At 32.5% G+C, this 18,937-nt stretch overlaps 1 protein-coding gene across 1 annotated transcript; it reads right to left on the reverse strand.

Annotated features, from left to right (window-relative positions):
* Nucleotides 1-401: 401 nt before the first annotated feature.
* LOC107826104 (uncharacterized) lies at nt 402-5,044 on the reverse strand. The gene is made up of 8 exons (XM_016653053.2): nt 4,678-5,044; nt 2,856-2,920; nt 2,195-2,235; nt 1,889-2,079; nt 1,419-1,787; nt 1,025-1,114; nt 851-912; nt 402-726 (listed from the first exon to the last, which is right to left on the reverse strand). The coding sequence occupies exons 1-8, from the start codon at nt 4,948-4,950 to the stop codon at nt 621-623; spliced, it is 1,197 nt and encodes a 398-aa protein (XP_016508539.1). The 5' UTR covers nt 4,951-5,044; the 3' UTR covers nt 402-620.
* Nucleotides 5,045-18,937: the final 13,893 nt, after the last annotated feature.

Genomic DNA, 18,937 nt, shown 5'->3' on the forward strand with positions numbered 1-18,937 from the left:
CTAACCAAACACTAAAAAATATTTTCGAGAAATTTTTTTTCACTTACCAATCAAACAAGAAAAAATAAGTGATAAAACCACTTATTTTGTATGAAAATATTTTTCATGAAAAATATATTTTTCTTCGTAAAGAACACACCCTAAGACATAAGTCATTGTTGAAAAGTGGAGTTGGATATCCTCTACGAACGTTAACTTTTTCATGCTGCCTTTGCTACAATATCATGGCCCATGGGGTTGAATTGTTCACAACAAACTATTTGGAATTCAATTTTTTTTTAAAAACACAATATTGTGAGATCTGTTCCAATCAACCAAACCCTTAAAACGGGGAACTAAACAAATGAAAATGAAAAAGTTCAAAAATACAAAAAATGACCAATTGAGAGAATAAAAAGGAAACAACAATCCCTCGTGTTCAGATATTAAGAGACTTGATTGATTAATATCATGAATTAACACAAGTCAAAAACACTTGAAGAAATGAAAAAACAAGATTTCAAAGGTGGGATTATATTGATAGGGTCAACTTGTAAGCTTAACGAAATCTTTTATCGTTCTGCTTATAAATGCAAAACCCATAATGACAAAAAACAGCATGAAAGAATGCTGAAAATAGGCTACTCCTCATCAGAATAGTTGAACTTGACCGAGTGTGATTGCAAGTCGATTTGCCCTCCTCTGTAACTACCTCGCTTCTTCTTCGTCTTCTCATGTCGGAAATCCCTGCGAAAATAGAATGGCATAATTAAACTCTGCCATTGAAACAAACCATGAACATGATCGCGGTTCTAGTTAGAGATCATAGCAATTAATCTTCCAACTTCTGGACAGGAGTTGGAAAATATACCTTCCTCTAACCTGACCCAAGACTTCCTGTGCCTTTGCACCATAGCCAATTTCTGCACCATCCTGCAACAACAGTACGTGGAGAGGTGGAAACGTCGGTTTCATGGTAAAGGATGAATAATTAACATATACATAAACGAGTAAAGACGATGGAGGACTGAGAATCAGATCCTACCTTTGCCCAATAAGAGTTATCTTTTAGTCTATCATCTTTAAACTGCACTTGCTCGATTTTCACTCTTTGAAATGCATTTACAGTTTTTGGCTGCAATAGTAATCAAAATGCATTTTCAGAATATCGGTACTAATAAATTAACTCAAGCATGATTCAAGATTATTTAATGAAAACTTTATCCGAGCATGACAAAAAGTTATTTTAAAAGATTGAGATTATTCTGCAAATTAAGAATCCTTTTAAATCATACTCCCTTCAGTACACAACCACAATTCAAGAGTTGTACTATGACATTAACAATTGATAGAAAATTACGAACCTCACTTGTTAAGACTTGAGCATACTGACAATCCAAGGTCAAAAAGGTAATAGCAGAAAATAGACGCATGCATACCTCTGTTGATCCATTAAGTTCTTTCCTCGATGATTTCTGCTTAGCAGAATTGTTCAACTCATCCTGATGATTACCAACACTGACTTCACCATTCTGTTCTGCCTTTGAATCTTCCAAGCCATCGGTCTTTCTGCGTTTTGATTCTTCAGTTCCAACTCCCTCGTTTGCATTTTCATCAGAAACTGATCTTTTCCTCTTCTTGGAATCCTTAGAATCAGTAGCACCATTCTCTTCCTTGGACTTCTTCTTTTTATCTTTTTTAGTTCTCTCGGTAACATCATCATTATCATTGCCTATAGGTACTACACCGTCTGATTGCTCCTTAGTTTTCTTCTTTTTCTTCTCCTTCTTCTTCAAGGGCACGTCCACCTGCAATAGAATAACAGCAGACTCTTCGGATGCTTCAGACAATTCTCGCCATAACACAAATGATCAGATATTCAATCACTCATCTAAATTGGATTGCTAACCTTATCATCTGCTAAAACCTCTTGAGCTGTTGTAGTATTTTTCGCCGATTTATCAACACTTTCAGGAAGAGAAGCATCTGGAACATCGCCATTTTTGTCTTCGCTTCTCTTTTTCTTCTTTTTCTTACTAATTGTTTCCAGAGAGTCAGCAGCATTGGTAGCAATGTTGTTCCCATTTGTGCCATCTGGCCCTGCACGCCAAATCGTATTATATCAAATCAAGAAAGAATAACACCCGTAACATCACAAATACAAGCTTCATGAAAGAAACTAAGTTTTAATGAATATATACTAACTAAAATTTACCTGGCTCACTGTGGCCCTTAGAGACTGTATCATTATTCGTACTGCATATTTTACAGCAGGTCAAAGCATGAGTAAAGGAACTGGAAAATAAAATTACTATAATAACTCCACAGTCAAGTAAGAGAGTACGTGAAGAAAGCAGCTTTGCTAAAGGAACCTATCGACCACCCCCACCCCCTACAAGAACTACCATATTCAACTGTGTTGGACACCATTTACTGCCCCCTTCCCCACCCCAAGACCTACTTCTCTCAGTCAACAAATTTAAGGAGAAAAATTTGCTTGGAGATAATAATAGATGTCTACTAGAGGAAGGTTTAAAATCAAACATTCCTTATTCCACATATGGCAAGACAGAGGATGGTAGTACTCCCTCCATCTCAATCTATATGAAGGTATTTGATTGAGCATGGAGTTTAAGAAATAAAGGAAGACTTTTGAAATTTGTGATCTACAACCCTAGAAATTTGTGTGGCTAGAAATCATCTCATTAAGGATAAAAAGGGTATTTTAAAGTTGAATTGTTACTGAATATAGAAATGTGTCATTCTTTTTTAGACCGACTAAAAAGAAAAGAGCGAAAAAATTTGGGAGAGAGGGAGTACAGCACAAACAGTTATCGCCACGATAAGACTAGTTAAGTGATTACTTCTCAACATACCAGTTGTTTAGATACTTGCAAAATATATCCCCCAAACTGTGGGAGCAAGACTTCCAACTGTCACTCTGCATCAAAAGCACAAAGACCTCAATGACTGTACAATAGGCAAGTTGAAGATTCAATAGTGACATCAAGATTTTCCATCAAAATGAAGGAATCGACCACAAAAGTACATATGGTATTCTCTCAACAAATCCTCTAAACCCTCACACACGGGACCAGTGTTAACTAGCACATACTTCAGTGTGTAGAGCATAATGCCAGATATGACATAAAATGTGATTTATTAAAGTGGAGGCTTCTTCTACATAGCAAACCTCAATTAAGTACCATTTTTTGTTCTTCTTCATAAAAGAAAAGGCAATTTTCTTCTTTTACTATGAAAAACTATAATACGGGATATAAATGAAAACGCATTTTTCAAGCGCAAAAAGAACGTTTATTGAACATTTTCTTCTCCGCGAAATAACAGATAAGAGGAAAACTAAGAAAAAAATACTTGACTTTCTGGTTTCCAGGGAATTTTGGCATGTCATTCCTCATAACACCATTTTTTTTAAATGGTAAGCAAAAGTTGTATTAATCACAAGCACTAAGATGCTGCCGAACGTTACAATTGCAGCCTTACAGTTCCAGTACTAATCAGTGAGAGAACTGAGGAAATCTATGAGACAATCAACATCAACATCATAAACATATTTCATTTTACAAAAATAAGCCCAAATTTAAATGCAATTGTATTTTAGTGTTAGACCGTTAGTATGTTATTTTCCTTGATCTCAAAACATCTTCGATTTCTTTCTTTCCATATCACCCACCGTATTCCTCTTAACACCATTTCCTTTCAGCAAACTCAATAGCCTAATTTTTGCCTCATCGCCCCTACTTTATATCTCCCTTCTCTCACTTATTCATATGAGTCAATCAAATAAACTCAGATTATAATGATATTTTGACTCTGTACTACTATGCTTCTTCTCATGAAACCAGCTATCCTCTTTCCTTTTTTAATAAGGAAAACCAACCATCCTACTTAAATTACAGAATGCAATTCATTTAGGCAGAAATACAAAAACCAACAAAGAATTCAGTGTAAAAAGCGTTCAACAAACTCCATCAACCAAAGTTTTGGTATACTTTATTTTTTGGTTTACCCAAAAATACTACTCCCTCTTTCAATATTTATATGACCAATGTTATCACAGGCGAAATGCGCAAAAAAAAAAGGTTTGTTGGGGGCTTTAAGCGCAAATTGTGGGCTTTAATGAAGAAAGGGGCAAATGAAGGAAAACTACAAATATGTATGTGTAGTCCAAGACTATTACCTATAAGCATGAATACCAAATATATGGACAAAGAAATTGAAAGAAAATTTACGATAAAGTGAAATATCAATTGTTTAGAGTCGCCTCATCAGGATTGCGCTCATTGGTAAGGAAAATATGTCTTAGAGCCTTGATGACAATACTGAAACGCCCACTAAGTGAGGCGCCTTTTGATAACACTGTATATGACATAGTAACTATTCAAGAAATGTTAATTTTAACTATAGAGACTGTAACTAATAGTACTTCTATGTAGTTATTGACTCTGCCCATCAATGAGAGGCAGTTGGGACGAAGTCACCAGTTATTGAATATGTAAACTTCATTTCAAAAATAGGAATTTACATCTAAATTGTGACTAAAACTTAGACCATTTGACCCTCTAATCACAAACAATAGTAGCAAACATATAATACAACAGGTTTCAAAATCTTGGGTAAAAATTACATTTTTAAAAGGTAAAGTGTTCAAGAAAGCGAAAAGGGGTAAAAACAAACCTCAGTTTGAGTTTCTTTGAGGAAGTATTTGAGGGTTTTGGAGAAGCCATTGAGGTTAAGATAATGGAGAATAGATTGGTGTAAAAGAGATTTGTTTTCTTGAGGCTGCTGCTTCTTAGCCATAATAACAAGATTAGACTTTGAGGACTGTGCTAGAAGCACCTGCCTAGGCTTGAAAGCTAATAAACAAGCAGCTGCTGCTGCTGCTGCTGTTGATGATGATGAGGAGGTACTAGGGTTTTGCAGCTGTTGTCTGGTTTTGGTTTCTAGCATATATTAAGGAAAGGGTTTTAGGGCAACGGCAAAAAAATGTCTCTGCCTCACAAATATACTTGTGGTCGTGTACTTGACCATGAACATTGGAACAGAGAGCAAAAAGAGAACTTTTTTTTTAACCTAATGGTCCTTAAGTTGGGTTAATATTTGACCACAAGGACTAGTATGTTTTGAGTACACCATTTGGCCAAGCTCAAAAAATTGGCTTATCTCGAGAAGTTCTTTTTTCAAGAGTATTTTGGGTAAAAAAATAGTTTGTATTTGACTAATTAATTTGAAAATCACTTCTAAATAGCAATTAGTATGACCAAACTTTTAAAACGTGTTCTAAGTATATTTTTCTCAAAAGTATTTTTCAAAAAGTACTTCTGATAAGAAGCTATTTTTTTTTTGTTTCTCCAAAACTACTTCTGTTTCTACTCAAAAGCATTTTTTCTTATTCTAAAAGTTTGGCCAAACACTTCAACTTTTGAAGAAAAAAAATCAGTTTGAAAAAGTTTGGCGAGACAGGCTTTAAGTTTGGATCAATTTTGATTTTTCTAAACAAACCTAAAAGGGTTATATCCCATTTTCTTATCTTCTGTAATGATGCTTTATTATCTTTGACAATGTATTTTTCTATTGAGTATAAAATAAATATTGGTATGTAATTTTGTTACATTTATTTGACATAATCCACCGTTATAAAATATAATCGTATCTCTAATTTCTTATAGTGAACATCTATTTATATTAGTTAGGAGAACAAATGGCCAAAAACATCCTTCGACTATACCCAAGCCTAAACTATATCTTTGTACAATCACATTGAATAAAAAACAACTCTCAATTATTTTAAAAGTAGCATGTTATATCCTCCAATTAGCTTTTGTCAGAAACTAACGGCTTCATAATATGCATGTTTAGGGGCTTTTTACTCTGGCACACTGCAACTTTTCTTGGGTAGATTTATTGAAAATTTGCAAGTTTTTTTAACCAATGAAAAAATTTCTATTGAATGTAAAGGCGATTAGGGATTCAATAAAGGTGAGATCATTAAATCCCAAGTCAAGCATAGAGAAGTTATAACCGCATATGTTCAAAATCGCAATTAGGGATGGCAAATGGACAGGCCGGTCAGATTTGGTGTGATCGAAAATAGGTTAGGCAAAAAACGAATAAAATATTTATCTCATTCATATTTAATATAGATTAAAAATGAGTTAATCAACGAATAATATGGATCTATGGTTTCACATTAGCCTCACGTTCTAACCTAAATTTGCTGCCATTTGCAACAAACGAACATCGCTGAGAAAACTTCCTAAGCATAACAGATTTCAATCTCAGCTCCACATGATTTGATAGCAAGATAAAAAGAGTAAAAGTTAAGAAACTTAAATATCCATCCTCACGACTCGTCACGACCCAAAATTCCACCTCAAAGATCGTGATGGCACATATTTCCTATGACTAGGTAAGTCTATCACAAAACGAGATCAAACATAATATAACAACTTCAATATTAAATGAAAGTTAAAAAAGTACCATAACATAACTAAACGAAAATGCAATAGTCGTAAATCCCAAAATCTGATAATACTGAGTCATAAGCTCTACATGAAGTATACAAGATGTCTAAAAAATTACATCAATATTTGAAATATATTAAACAGTAACAAATGAAAATAAGATGGTGACTCTGAGACATGCAAGCGGAACAGCAAGTACGCCTTGAAGTCTCCAACAGCTCGGCACCAGTACTCTCTAACGACCAACACGATCTGAGGTACCTGGATCTACACAAAAAATATACAAAAGCGTAGTGTGAGTATACCACAGTCGGTAAATAAGTATCAAGACTAACCTCGCTGGAGTAGTGACGAGGTTCAAGTCAAGACACCCACTAGTCAATTAACATGTGCAAGATATCAATATAAAACTGACAACGGAGAATATAATCGAACAAATATCAACCAAGAGCGGGGTATGTGATAACACGACCAATCAACCAACAACTCATAACACGCAAGGTGAAATTATTTAAGGAAAACAAGGATATGTTCAAAATATCAACCCGTCCTAACACATGAGTAACATCAAGGATCACCCTAAATACCACATAACATCATCAAACAAGCCAACCTTATGTCGCCGAGTGAGCCTCACAATGAAATATTTCTCCTTATATTGCTACACACACATAAGTCCTTTTATCTCGCCGCATACGCATCAATAAACACTATCCTTATGTTACCGCATGTGCATCTCGCCATAAATAAACAACATGACAAAAGTATAAGGGTGCGGAGAATAATCAACAATAAGGCATGTTCATAAAGCAAAACAACACTAGTTCAACGCATGTTCATATAACAAACAACCCTAGTTCAAGGCATGTTAATAGCCTAATGTCTAATTTGGTCTCAAACCACACATGCGCTCGTGTACACACTCGTCACCTCGTATACACATCATTTTATATAGCACAGATAATATACTTTAAGCTAAATCCTAAGGGGTAATTCTCCTCACACAAAGTTAGGCAAGATACTTAGCTAAAATAGCCCCAACCAATACTCTAAAAATACTCATCCTTTAAAATTCACCTCTGTTCGGCTCAAATCTAGTAAAAAATGACTTAATAATATCAAACAATACAAGAAAAATCAATTTCGGTTAATAAAGTTAAGCTTTTTATACAATTTCAAAAAAATCAAGAAAAGTCAATCTCGGACCCGTCCGGTCAAAACCACAAGTCAACTATGGGTTTGCATTTTCAAATCCGAGTCCAAATTGACTCTCAAATTTTATTTTTCAAAACATAGTCAAAAATTCCCCAAAATTCCCTTCAAATCCCATGATTTAGACGTTAAATTCATAAATAATCATGTTGTAATATCCAAATTGAGTCAAAATTACTTACCCAATAGCTTTGTATGAAAATTCCCTTCTAAAATTACCTCCTACCGAGTCTAGGTCTTAAAAATATGATAAAATAAGAATAAGTCCCAAAATTTTAAATATATGCCCAATTACAAAAGTCGCAAATGCAACTTGGGGTTCAGAAATGCGACCCCTTGCAAATGAGACCAATGGATCACAAATGTGGTCCCTGCTATACCTGGAGAATGTCACAAAGCGACACAAACTTCGCATTTGCGAAGTAATCCCACATCGCAAAAAGTGACCAAGTAGTCGCAAAAGCAACCTGTCCCAAACCATACAATTTCGCAAATGCGACGCTGGCTCTACAATTGCGAAGTCAGTCCACACAGTCAACTATCGCAAATGGGATACCATCTTGTAAATGCGAGGTCCGCAAATGTAAACAAGATCTCGCATTTGCAAGACCAGCAGCACCAGCAAAGAACCAGCAATTATGAACAAGTTCAAAACACTCTAAAACGTGTCTGAATCTCATCCCAACCCGCGAGGATCCATACCAAACATCCACACAAGTCTAAAAATATCATACAAACTCGCTCGCGAACTCAAAATACCAAAATAACATTCGGAACCATGAATCGAACACCAAAACACATAAAATTCACAATAAAACTTAAGAATCGCTAAAATCACAATCAATCGTCCAATTCCTATCAAACCAACTCAGAATGACACCAAACTTTGCACACAAGTTTCAAATGATAAAACAGGTCTATTCCAATTCCCGAAATCAAAATTCGAACCCAATAGTCATAACCTCCGAATCCAATATTGGGCATACACCTAAGTTCAAAATCACCACGCGAGCCTATTGGAACAATAAAAGACAGTTCTGGGATCGTTATCACAAAAGTCAAGCCTCGATCAACATTTTCAACTTAAGTTTCCAAACTAAGAACTAAATATTCCAAATCAATCCAAAACCTCCTCCGAAATCCAACCAACCATCCCCGTAAGTCATAAAACCATAAATATACATATGGGAAGCTTCAAAAAGGTGAAATGGGACTCAAATACACAAAATATTCGATCGGGTCATTACACGACTAAGCATATTTGAACACAAGATGGAGCGTAGAATGCTAGAAGAGACAAAATAAAGTATCAAAATAACTCAAAATTTAGCAAAATTATAGCATGAACAAGGCTCGAGCCAAGATAGCTGGAAAAACTCAAAAATTCAAAAAGTAGCAAAATTACAACCCGGACAAGGCTCAAACCAAGATTTGCCTCTTTTTCTATTGAAAATTAACAATTTTCAATTTATGATCTCCTTAGGAAGCTTGGCCTTATCTGTACCTCCACAAGTTGTAATGTCGATTCAATTGCCTATACGTTATCACAAAAAAATTAGTATATTAAAAACAAAAGAAATAGAAATAAGGAAAATGAGAAAAACATAGGGTATTCTTACCTCTAAGTTTCTTAAGATCTTCTTCATTAATGTTTCATTAAGATTTTAAATAATTTAAAAATAATAAAATAAGTTATTACAATTTATTAGTTATTACAAAAATAAAATAAATAAGATTTATTTATATTATCCTCTACAAACCCAATCCCTAGTACATAGCTTGGTTTCAGCATTTGCGGGAAGAATAAAACTTCAAAGCTTTCCAATAACACGACCGCCAATGCTAAATGCAAGTTTAGAGGTTGTTGCAATAGTAGCAACACTCAAGACATGTCGTGACATTAATGAGAGTTCTGGATATCTATGTTTGTTATTTTTTCAAAAATATCTAGATTATGATTTATTTTATGGTCAAGATTAGCTTCCTCCAAATACAAGGCTATGTGTTTTACCGGTACTTCTCCAACTAACTCTCAAACTCATCAAATGCATCTCTACATTTTATTTGCTACCACTACTACAAGCATGATACCCCGATAACGAGGTTGTAGTCGAAGATAAGTACTCTTTGACTAACAATTATAAATTCTCTTCAATAGCCTTCCACTTTTTCACCAACAACCTCCTCGGAATGAAACTTTAAAAAGTAAGGCTTAACAAACTTCACTTTATATATAGGGTCAAGGATAGTAGATATATATAAAATTACACTATACGTTTCTCAATATTTTTTAAACTTTTTCAACATCAAAGTGCCCATCTCACTCATTACAGAATCTCCATTATTTTTTGTTCTTCGCACAATGTTTTAGTTTTTCATATATTATAATGATACAAATTAATCGTGGGGTACTTACATCCAAAAAAACAAGTTCGTAATGTCATAAAATAGGTTGAAAAACTTAGTTATAACCTACACCTTTTTTCATTCATGTTCAGAAAGGCCATGTCCAAAATTAATATTAAGCAAGTTATATTGAATAAATAAAAGAGTACTTTCAAGCATTTGATCCATCGAATAGGCATATCTCCGTGAAGCTTCTTAGAACATGGTAGATAAGATTGCTAAAATATTCTACAAATTTTATTATTATTTCTGAATTCTTAGTATGTTTAACACATTCTCTTATTTTCGTAATAGTTGTATTAGCCTTCCTTAAGCCCGTCTTGAAAATTAAGTTCAATATATGTTTCTCATAAAGGACATGAAGAAACTTTCCCTCACAAACTAGTGAACGTATAAAAAATAAATATTTTTTCAACTTATCCACTACACCATATTGTAAGTAAGGGTATTTTTCTTTTTCTGATTCCCCGTTTTTTAGGAAAGCTAATCGATAAGAAACCTAAAATCGCACACGAATGTGGAGGAGGAACGTGACAAAAAATTAACACCCTCTTCTAAAGAGTGGGTACATACATATATATATATATATATATATATATATATATATATATATATATATATATATATATATATATATATTAAATGCTGAATGAAGTCCACATGTCTGATGTCAAACATACTCTACTAGGAATAAATTGCAATTTTAAAAGTTCTTTTTTCTTCTTTCTTTGCATATTAATTCAAGATATTTGACTTGTTTGTATTTCTTGATATATGTTTCGCTACTTAATTCAAGTACCAATAAAGGTTCCTTATGCCTTTACGTTCTACAAAACTGAAAGCATATTTATTCTTGAGTATGAGCATGACATTTTCTCTCGGTAAATTTTTTGATTTATTGGTTTACTTTGACCCTCTTTTGCATTATCCAATAGGTATTTTATCACTAAATGACACTTCAAATTCGATGTTCTAGATTTACGATCGTATATATAGTCTTTTTTTTACATAGCGCACATTGTACTTTAATCTTTCCATCACTATAAATATCAAGTTCTACTACATTAACAAAAGAATCCAAAATAATAGAAATTTGTGCTTTTGACCGTTTTAGCATAGTTGGAGCGCTCTGTTCACAAGAATCCTACCTAAAATGAAGTAAACAAAATTTACTGGATATTTGGCATAACTGTGCATAAGTATAAAAGATAAAAATGAACAGAGAAACAGAACTCTGAAGAAAATTACCCTATCTTTACATCTTAACTATAAAAGATGAAAATGAACTTCTTAAATTAAAATAACAAAGGGTTTGGATGAAAATAGCTTCAGACGGAAAAAAAAAAAGTTTTTTCTCGTTATACCGACAGTGTCATATGAAATGAACATAAAGAATGAATTTTTTATACATATTAAATCAACCAAAGGCTGCTAACTTCAAATAAACATATAAAAATGTGCAAAAGTATGATTTTTACTTATTTGGTGATGAAATTACAGCAGTAGAAGTAAGCAACCAACAACATTATGCTCAATTTCCTGAAGCAAACTCTAAACTCCAAATTGAAAAGTGAAGCAAATGCCAACAAAAATCTTTAATTATTTGAAGTTGAATTAGAATAAGAAACGTAATTGTAAGAATGAAGGTGTCCATGCCTCAACACCCGTTCTTTGGCTGCGCTTTGTAATACAGTTCATTCAGTCGCCACTAATAATGGACCGATTTGGATGAAAATAGCTTCAACTGATTTGAGTAATTTGAGAATTAGGGTAAACTGAAAAGGGAGAAAGTTTGGGAATTAGGGTAAAATTGCGACTTGAAGAGTAAAACTGTATTATCCGTTGGATAATTATTCGATATTTTTTTTTTTAAATAGATCATATGAAGAATATTCATATTTGATCAATTTTTAATAAATCATACATCCAACCTATATTTAATAGGATAATTGCAAATTTTATTTATTTTGTTACCTCTAACCGGAACTAAATATATAGAACCATTTGTATAAGTGTTCAAACAAAATTTTCTTTCTGAATTTTCAAGATGCTTGCACTGGCCCTCCCTGCCCCTTGTAACAAATTACTACATGATTGTGAGGAAATAAATTATTCACAAATGACAAAAGCGTGATAAGTGAAGCAAAATAGAGCCTTATTAACTTCTAAAAAATAGATTAAAAATAATAAAAAAGATATTAAAGAATAAGCTATTTACTTTTATATATAAATAAGACTGAGAGAGAAGAAAAAATTCTTAGAGTAAGTAAGTATTGCTAACAGTTGTGAGTTCCTCCCTAAGACATCTAACGAATTATTTAAAAGTAGCGATAATATCTTTAGATATCCGCGGAGATGAAAGAGATAGTAATGAGGAAATCACCACATGAGTTTATAATTGATCTGATAGCACATTCAAACTTGAGCGCCATTAAATCCTTAGTTTTTTTAATAAAAATTAATAAATGATATAACCTCCTAATTTTGAGATAGTTCAGAAATTTTTTATCCATGTTTGTATATACACATTTTTCACTTAATCGTAATCAATTAGTATATATTTTTATCTTGTTGAATCACTTAACTATGAAAAATTAGTTTGATTTGATATAAATGTCATTGCGGGTAAGTTTTCATCCTTTTTGACATAAAGTAGTTTTTCCGTGGCTAAGGAAAGACTTATGTTAGTAGCCAGAGGACTAAAACTTAATTATAACTGATGAAATTAAAATAAAAACTTAAAAACCGGAAAAAAGATCGAGTGTATTTCTATGGCTGTATAAGAAAATAATAAGGTTATGTATTAATTGGAAGGTCTTGAAAGGGTATTTACTTCCTGCAGTGATTATAATAGATGATGATGAAATTTTTAATTATAAGTTACCACTTTTTCTAATATTGAAAAATTGAAATAAAAATTTGGAAACATGTAAAGGATATTTACTCACTCTAATCTCGCTATCGAAGGAAATAGTGAGACTTTTTATTAAGTTTAAAGGTCAGATAATAAGCACAAGAAATAATAAATTTTAAAAATTAATTTTTGCTTTTTAAGGAAGATAAACTGTTAGCTTACGGTAATTTTTTTTTTTCAAGAGAGCTGAAACTTAATTGCAAACTTGAGAAATTGAATTAAGAACTTTAGAAAGGAGATTTAACCTTACATATTACAATATTTTAATAAAAGAAAATAATGAAATTTTTAATAATTAATTTTAATTACAATTTTATTTAACATGAGGTACATCTACGAATGATAAAAGGGAAAGTCGAGCAACGATCTCGTATTTGAGTTAAAATTTAAGGGTTGGGAAACAATACTCCCCCGCGTTTTGAACGGGAAAGAGAACCCCTTTGTGCAATAGTTTTCCAGTGAAATAATTTATTTATTTTTGAATAAATAATTTTTAGAATGTAATTTATTATAGCCAAAAGCTCAAGATATGAAAAACAATCAGAATCTATATAATTTATGGAGTTCCCCTTTATCCTTCTTCTTGCATAGTCTAGGATATGATGTAATCCAAAAACGCCTTCAAATGAATTTTTAAATATGACATTATCAGCTGTAATTTATGTTCAATAAAGATATTTTCAAAATAAGTAAAGTTTAATAATTTCTTTAGTATAATAATTTTAATATACAAAAAAAATACATAAATAAATTAATACAAGTATTAATCACGAGCTTTTAAAATTTAGAATTCACAAAACTAGTATGAAATAAATACATCATCTGTCTGAATATACGTTTTTTCCCAAGGACTAGAAGTACAAACCATGAGTTTTTAAGATTTAGAGTTTACAAAGCTAGTATGAAATAAATACATCATCTGTCTGAATATACATAAACAGATTTTCGTAAGTCTAGGACTACCATGAACTAGAGGTATCTGTAACTGGAACACATGTAGTCTTTAATGCTAGCTCTCATCATACACAACAACGTCATCATCCAAATTTGCACGTGAGGTGCAGAAGTGTAGTACGAGTACAACCGACCTTATGTACTCAATAAGTCACAAAAATAACCTTAGGTTGAAAGTAGTGACGAGCTAGAACAGAGGTCGAAGTCCAACACCAATAGCCAACAATAATTCATAACAAAATAAAAATAATGATACAGGAAACATAACACATATATAAGATGCTTAACTCGTTCACAGTTTCGAAAAAACTAGGCATGCTTTTCAAGTATATTAGTGAAAACCCAAATTCTTGGCTATTTATTATAGCCAAAAGCTCAAGATATGAAAAACAATCGAGATCTATATAATTCATGGAGTTCCCCTTTATCCTTCTTTTTGCATAGTCTAAGATATGATGTAATGCAAAAACGCCTCCATAGTGAATTTTTAAATATGACATTATCAACTGTAATTTCTGTTCAATAAAAGGTATTTTCAAAATAAGTAAAGTTTAATAATTGCTTTAGTATAATAATTTTAATATACAAAAATATTACATAAATAAATTAATACAAGTAGTAGCAAATCTTTCATCTAATATATATGTTAGGGAAATGATTATTTCAATGTATTTTTTCCTTCAAATTGAAATGCTAAAGCATCCATGGTGAATATGCGTTCATCATATTTTTTGAATTTTGTATGCAATATTTTTTTCTTTATTTGTAAAAAGTTTAACCACGACCTCCATATAACCTTAATATAATAGAAAAATATCTTAAATTTTATAAGCAAGAAAGACAAAATTCAAATATTGGTTTGGATGCAAAATATTATACTTCACCTTTGAAAGGATATAGAAAGAACGGAAAATCTTCATTTTAAAAAAGGAACTATCACCAAAAAAAATCGCATGAGGGATTTTCCTTTCCCATTCAAAATGTAAACGGGGTATTGTTTCCTAGCTCTAAAAATTAAGGGGTAAAGTGGATTTTACTCTAAAAACTATTATGCTATATACTTATTTAGAAAGAATATTCATGAAATATCCAACAAGTATGTGTGTTGTATATTGTCAAAGTATGCAATTTACATGTGATTTAAGTATTTTCACTGTGGTATATCATTAAAGTATACAAAATATGGATTGTATACGTTAAAGGTATACAACATAACTGCTGCAATGTAGTATTTCAAAGGAACAAATTTTATTAGGGGTCGCTTGGTAGGGTATGTAAGAATAGTGTTGAATAAGGTGTATTAAACACGAGTTTTTAAAATTTAGAGTTTACAGAGCTAGTATGAAATAAATACATCATCTGTCTAAATATACAGTTTTTCCCAAGGACTGGTAGTACAAACCATGAGCTTTTAAGATTTAGAGTTTACAAAGTTAGTATGAAATAAATACATCATCTGTCTCAATACACATAAACAGATTTTCGTAAGTTTAGGGCTACCGTGAACTAGAGGAATCTGTAACTGGAACGCAGGTACGTCTACAATGCTAGCTCTCGTCATACACAACAACGTCATCATCCAGATCTGCACGCAAGGTGCAGAAGTGTAGTACGAGTACAACCGACCCCATGTACTCAATAAGTCACAAAAATAACCTTAGGGTAAAAGTAGTGACGAACTAGAACAGAGGTCGGAGTCCAACACCAATAACCAACAACAATTCATAATAAAATAATAATAATAATGGTACAAGAAACATAACCGAGATATAAGATGCTTAACTCGTTCACAATTTCAAAAAACCTAGGCATGCTTTTCAAGTATATTAGTGGAATCCCAAATTCTTGGCTATTTATTATAGCCAAAAGCTCAAGATATGAAAAACAATCGAGATCTACATAATTTATGGAGTTTCCCTTTAGCCTTCTTCTTGCATAATCTAAGATATGATGTAATGCAAAAACGCCTCCATGATGAATTTTTAAATATGACATTATCAACTATAATTTATGTTCAATAAATATATTTTCAAAATAAGTAAAGCTTAATAATTGCTTTAGTATAATAATTTTAATATAAATACATAAATAAATTAATACAAGTAGTAGCAATTCTTTCATCTCATATATATGTTAGAGAATTGATTATTTCAATGTATCTTTTCCCTTCAAATTGAAATGCTAAAACATCCATGGTGAATATGCGTTCATCATATTTCTTGAATTTTTTATGCAATATTTTTTTCTTTATTTGCAAAAAGTTTAACCGCAGCCTCCATATAACCTCAATATAATAGAAAATTATCTTAAATTTTACAAGTAAGAAAGACAGAATTTAAGTATTGGCTTGGATGCAAAATATTATACATCACCTTTGAAAGGATAGAGAAAGAAAGGAAAATCTTCATTTTAAAAAAGAAACTCTCACCAAAAAAATATTGCACGAGGGAGTTCCCTTTCCCATTCAAAATGTAAACGGGGTATTGTTTTCCAACTCTTAAAGTTAAGGGGGTAAAGTGAATTTTACTCTAAAAAATATTATGCTATATACTTATTTAGAAAAAATATTCATGAAATATCCAACAAGTATGTGTGTTGTATATTGTCGAGTATGCAATTTACATGTGATTTAAGTATTTTCACTGTGGTATATCATTAAAGTATACAAAATATGGATTGTATACGTTAAAGGTATAAAACATAACTGCTACAATGTAATATTTCAAAGGGACAAACTTTATTAGGGTCGCTTGGTAGGGTATGTAAGAATAGTGTTGAATAAGGTGTATTAATCACGAGCTTTTAGAATTTAGAGTTTACAACGCTATTATGAAATAAATACATCGTTTGTTGAATAAGATGTATTAATTATGAGCTTTATGAAATAAATATACAGTCTAGGGCTACCATGAACTAGAGGCATCTGTAACTGGAACGCAGGTACGTCTTCAATGCTAGCTCTCGTCATACACAACAACGTCATCATCCAGATATGCACGCAAGGTGCAAAAGTGTAGTACGAGTACAACCGACTCCATGTACTCAATAAGTAACAAAAATAACTGTGATGACCCAAAATGTCATCTTTAAATTTAATAAGTAATTCTGTGTTTAGAGATCTCAAACAGCACTATTTATTATTCCTCGACTTACGTACGCAGTCCGTACAATTTTTCGGAAAGTTTTTATGTGAAAATGGATTAAAATGGGAAATAGAGCTTTAAAACTCAACTAAGTTGACTTTGGTCAATATTTTGAGCAAACGGATCCGGATCAGTATTTTGAAAATTTCGGTAGGTCCATATCGTGATTTGGGACTTGGGCGTATGCCCGGAATCGAATTCCGATGTCTCTAGCTCGAGATATGGAATTTTGATGAAAAATTAAAAGCTTGAAAGCTTAGTGATTTCTAAGAAATTACTGATGTTAGATTTATTGACCTCGGGTCCGTATTTTGGTTTCGGAGCCCGGTATAGGTCCACTATAATATTTATGACTTGTCTGTCGAATTTGGTGAGAATCGTAGTTGATTTGACGTGATTCGGACGCTCGGTTGTAAAAATATAAGTTTTAAATTTTTCTTGAAAACTTCTTTTGATTTGGTGTCCGATTAGTAGTTCTAGGTGTTATTTTGGTGGTTCGATCGCGCGAGCAAGTTCGTATGATGTTTTAGAACCTGTGTGCATGTTTGGTTTGGAGCCCCGAGGGCTCGGGTGAATTTCAAAAAGGTTACAGGATGTTTTGGACTTTGAAAATCTGAATTTTTCCTGCAGCAGGTGTTCTGGCATGTTCTTCTTCGCGTTCGCGAAGGTACTCTCGCGAACGCGAAGAGTAAACTGGGCTGCTGGATTTTTTCTTCTTCGCGAACGCGAAGGCTTGGTCGCGAACACGAAGCGATAGGGGTATTACCCTTCGCGAACGCGAATGAGGACTCGCGAACGCGAAAGCCATGGGCTGCTACTCATCGCGAACGCGACATGCCCTTTGCGAACGCGAAGAAGGCCTGACCCCTGTGACTTAAAACAGAACCAAAAATGGGATTTTTCCCATTTTTCACAAACCCTCAATTATAACTCGGTTTATGGGCGATTTCAAAGGAGTTTTTCACGATTTCGAACCGGGTAAGTGTTCTTTATCATATAGTGATTGTATTTCACAATTCCATGTCTATATTCATCATTTATTTGATTTAGACGGAAGAAATTGGAATTTTTGTAAAACTTTTCAAAAACGAAAAATTAAGATTTGAAGGTCCATTTGATATCTGAATTGGACAAATTTGGTATGGTTGAACTCGTATCGGAATGGGTGTTCGGATTTCGCGAGTTCTTCCGGGATTTGAGATGTAGGTCCCACTGCCGAATATTTTAATGAATTTTATATTTTATCTGGAAAATTTATAAATTCATATGGAATTAATTCCTATGATTAGTATTGAATATATTGAATTATTTGTGAATAGATTTGAAACTTTCGGAGACAGACTTAAAAGGAAAAGATGTGGTTGAATAATTGATTGGAATTTGCAAAGCGAGGTAAGTGTCGGGGTTAACCTTGACTTGAGGGAATAGAACCCTTAAATTGTTTGTTATGTGAATTGCATGTAAACGATGTATAGGCGAGGTGACGAGTGTCTATACGTCGTCAAATTAATTGTTTGCCTGCATACTTGAAAAATCACAAATTATTTTTAATCATAAATTAATTATTATAATAATTGTTTCTCTCTTATTCTTTGCAAATATAAATTCTTGAATTCCTGCATTAATTGTTACATGCTATTTGAATTATATGCCTTAATTGTTATTTGACATTTAGCATAATAAATATTAAACTGCCTATTTCTTCCCTGATTTTCATAATAATTTGCTATCTGTCATTGTTTGCTTCATAATAAAACTATAATTATTGTGTGCTTGTTGTCTCGTAATTTTACATTAATTGTTATATTTATTGGAAAAATTTCTTCTATAAGAATTGGGAAATG

The sequence above is a fragment of the Nicotiana tabacum genome, chromosome 9 (assembly GCF_000715075.1).
Source record: "Nicotiana tabacum cultivar K326 chromosome 9, ASM71507v2, whole genome shotgun sequence".
In the NCBI taxonomy this organism is placed as follows: Eukaryota; Viridiplantae; Streptophyta; class Magnoliopsida; order Solanales; family Solanaceae; genus Nicotiana; species Nicotiana tabacum.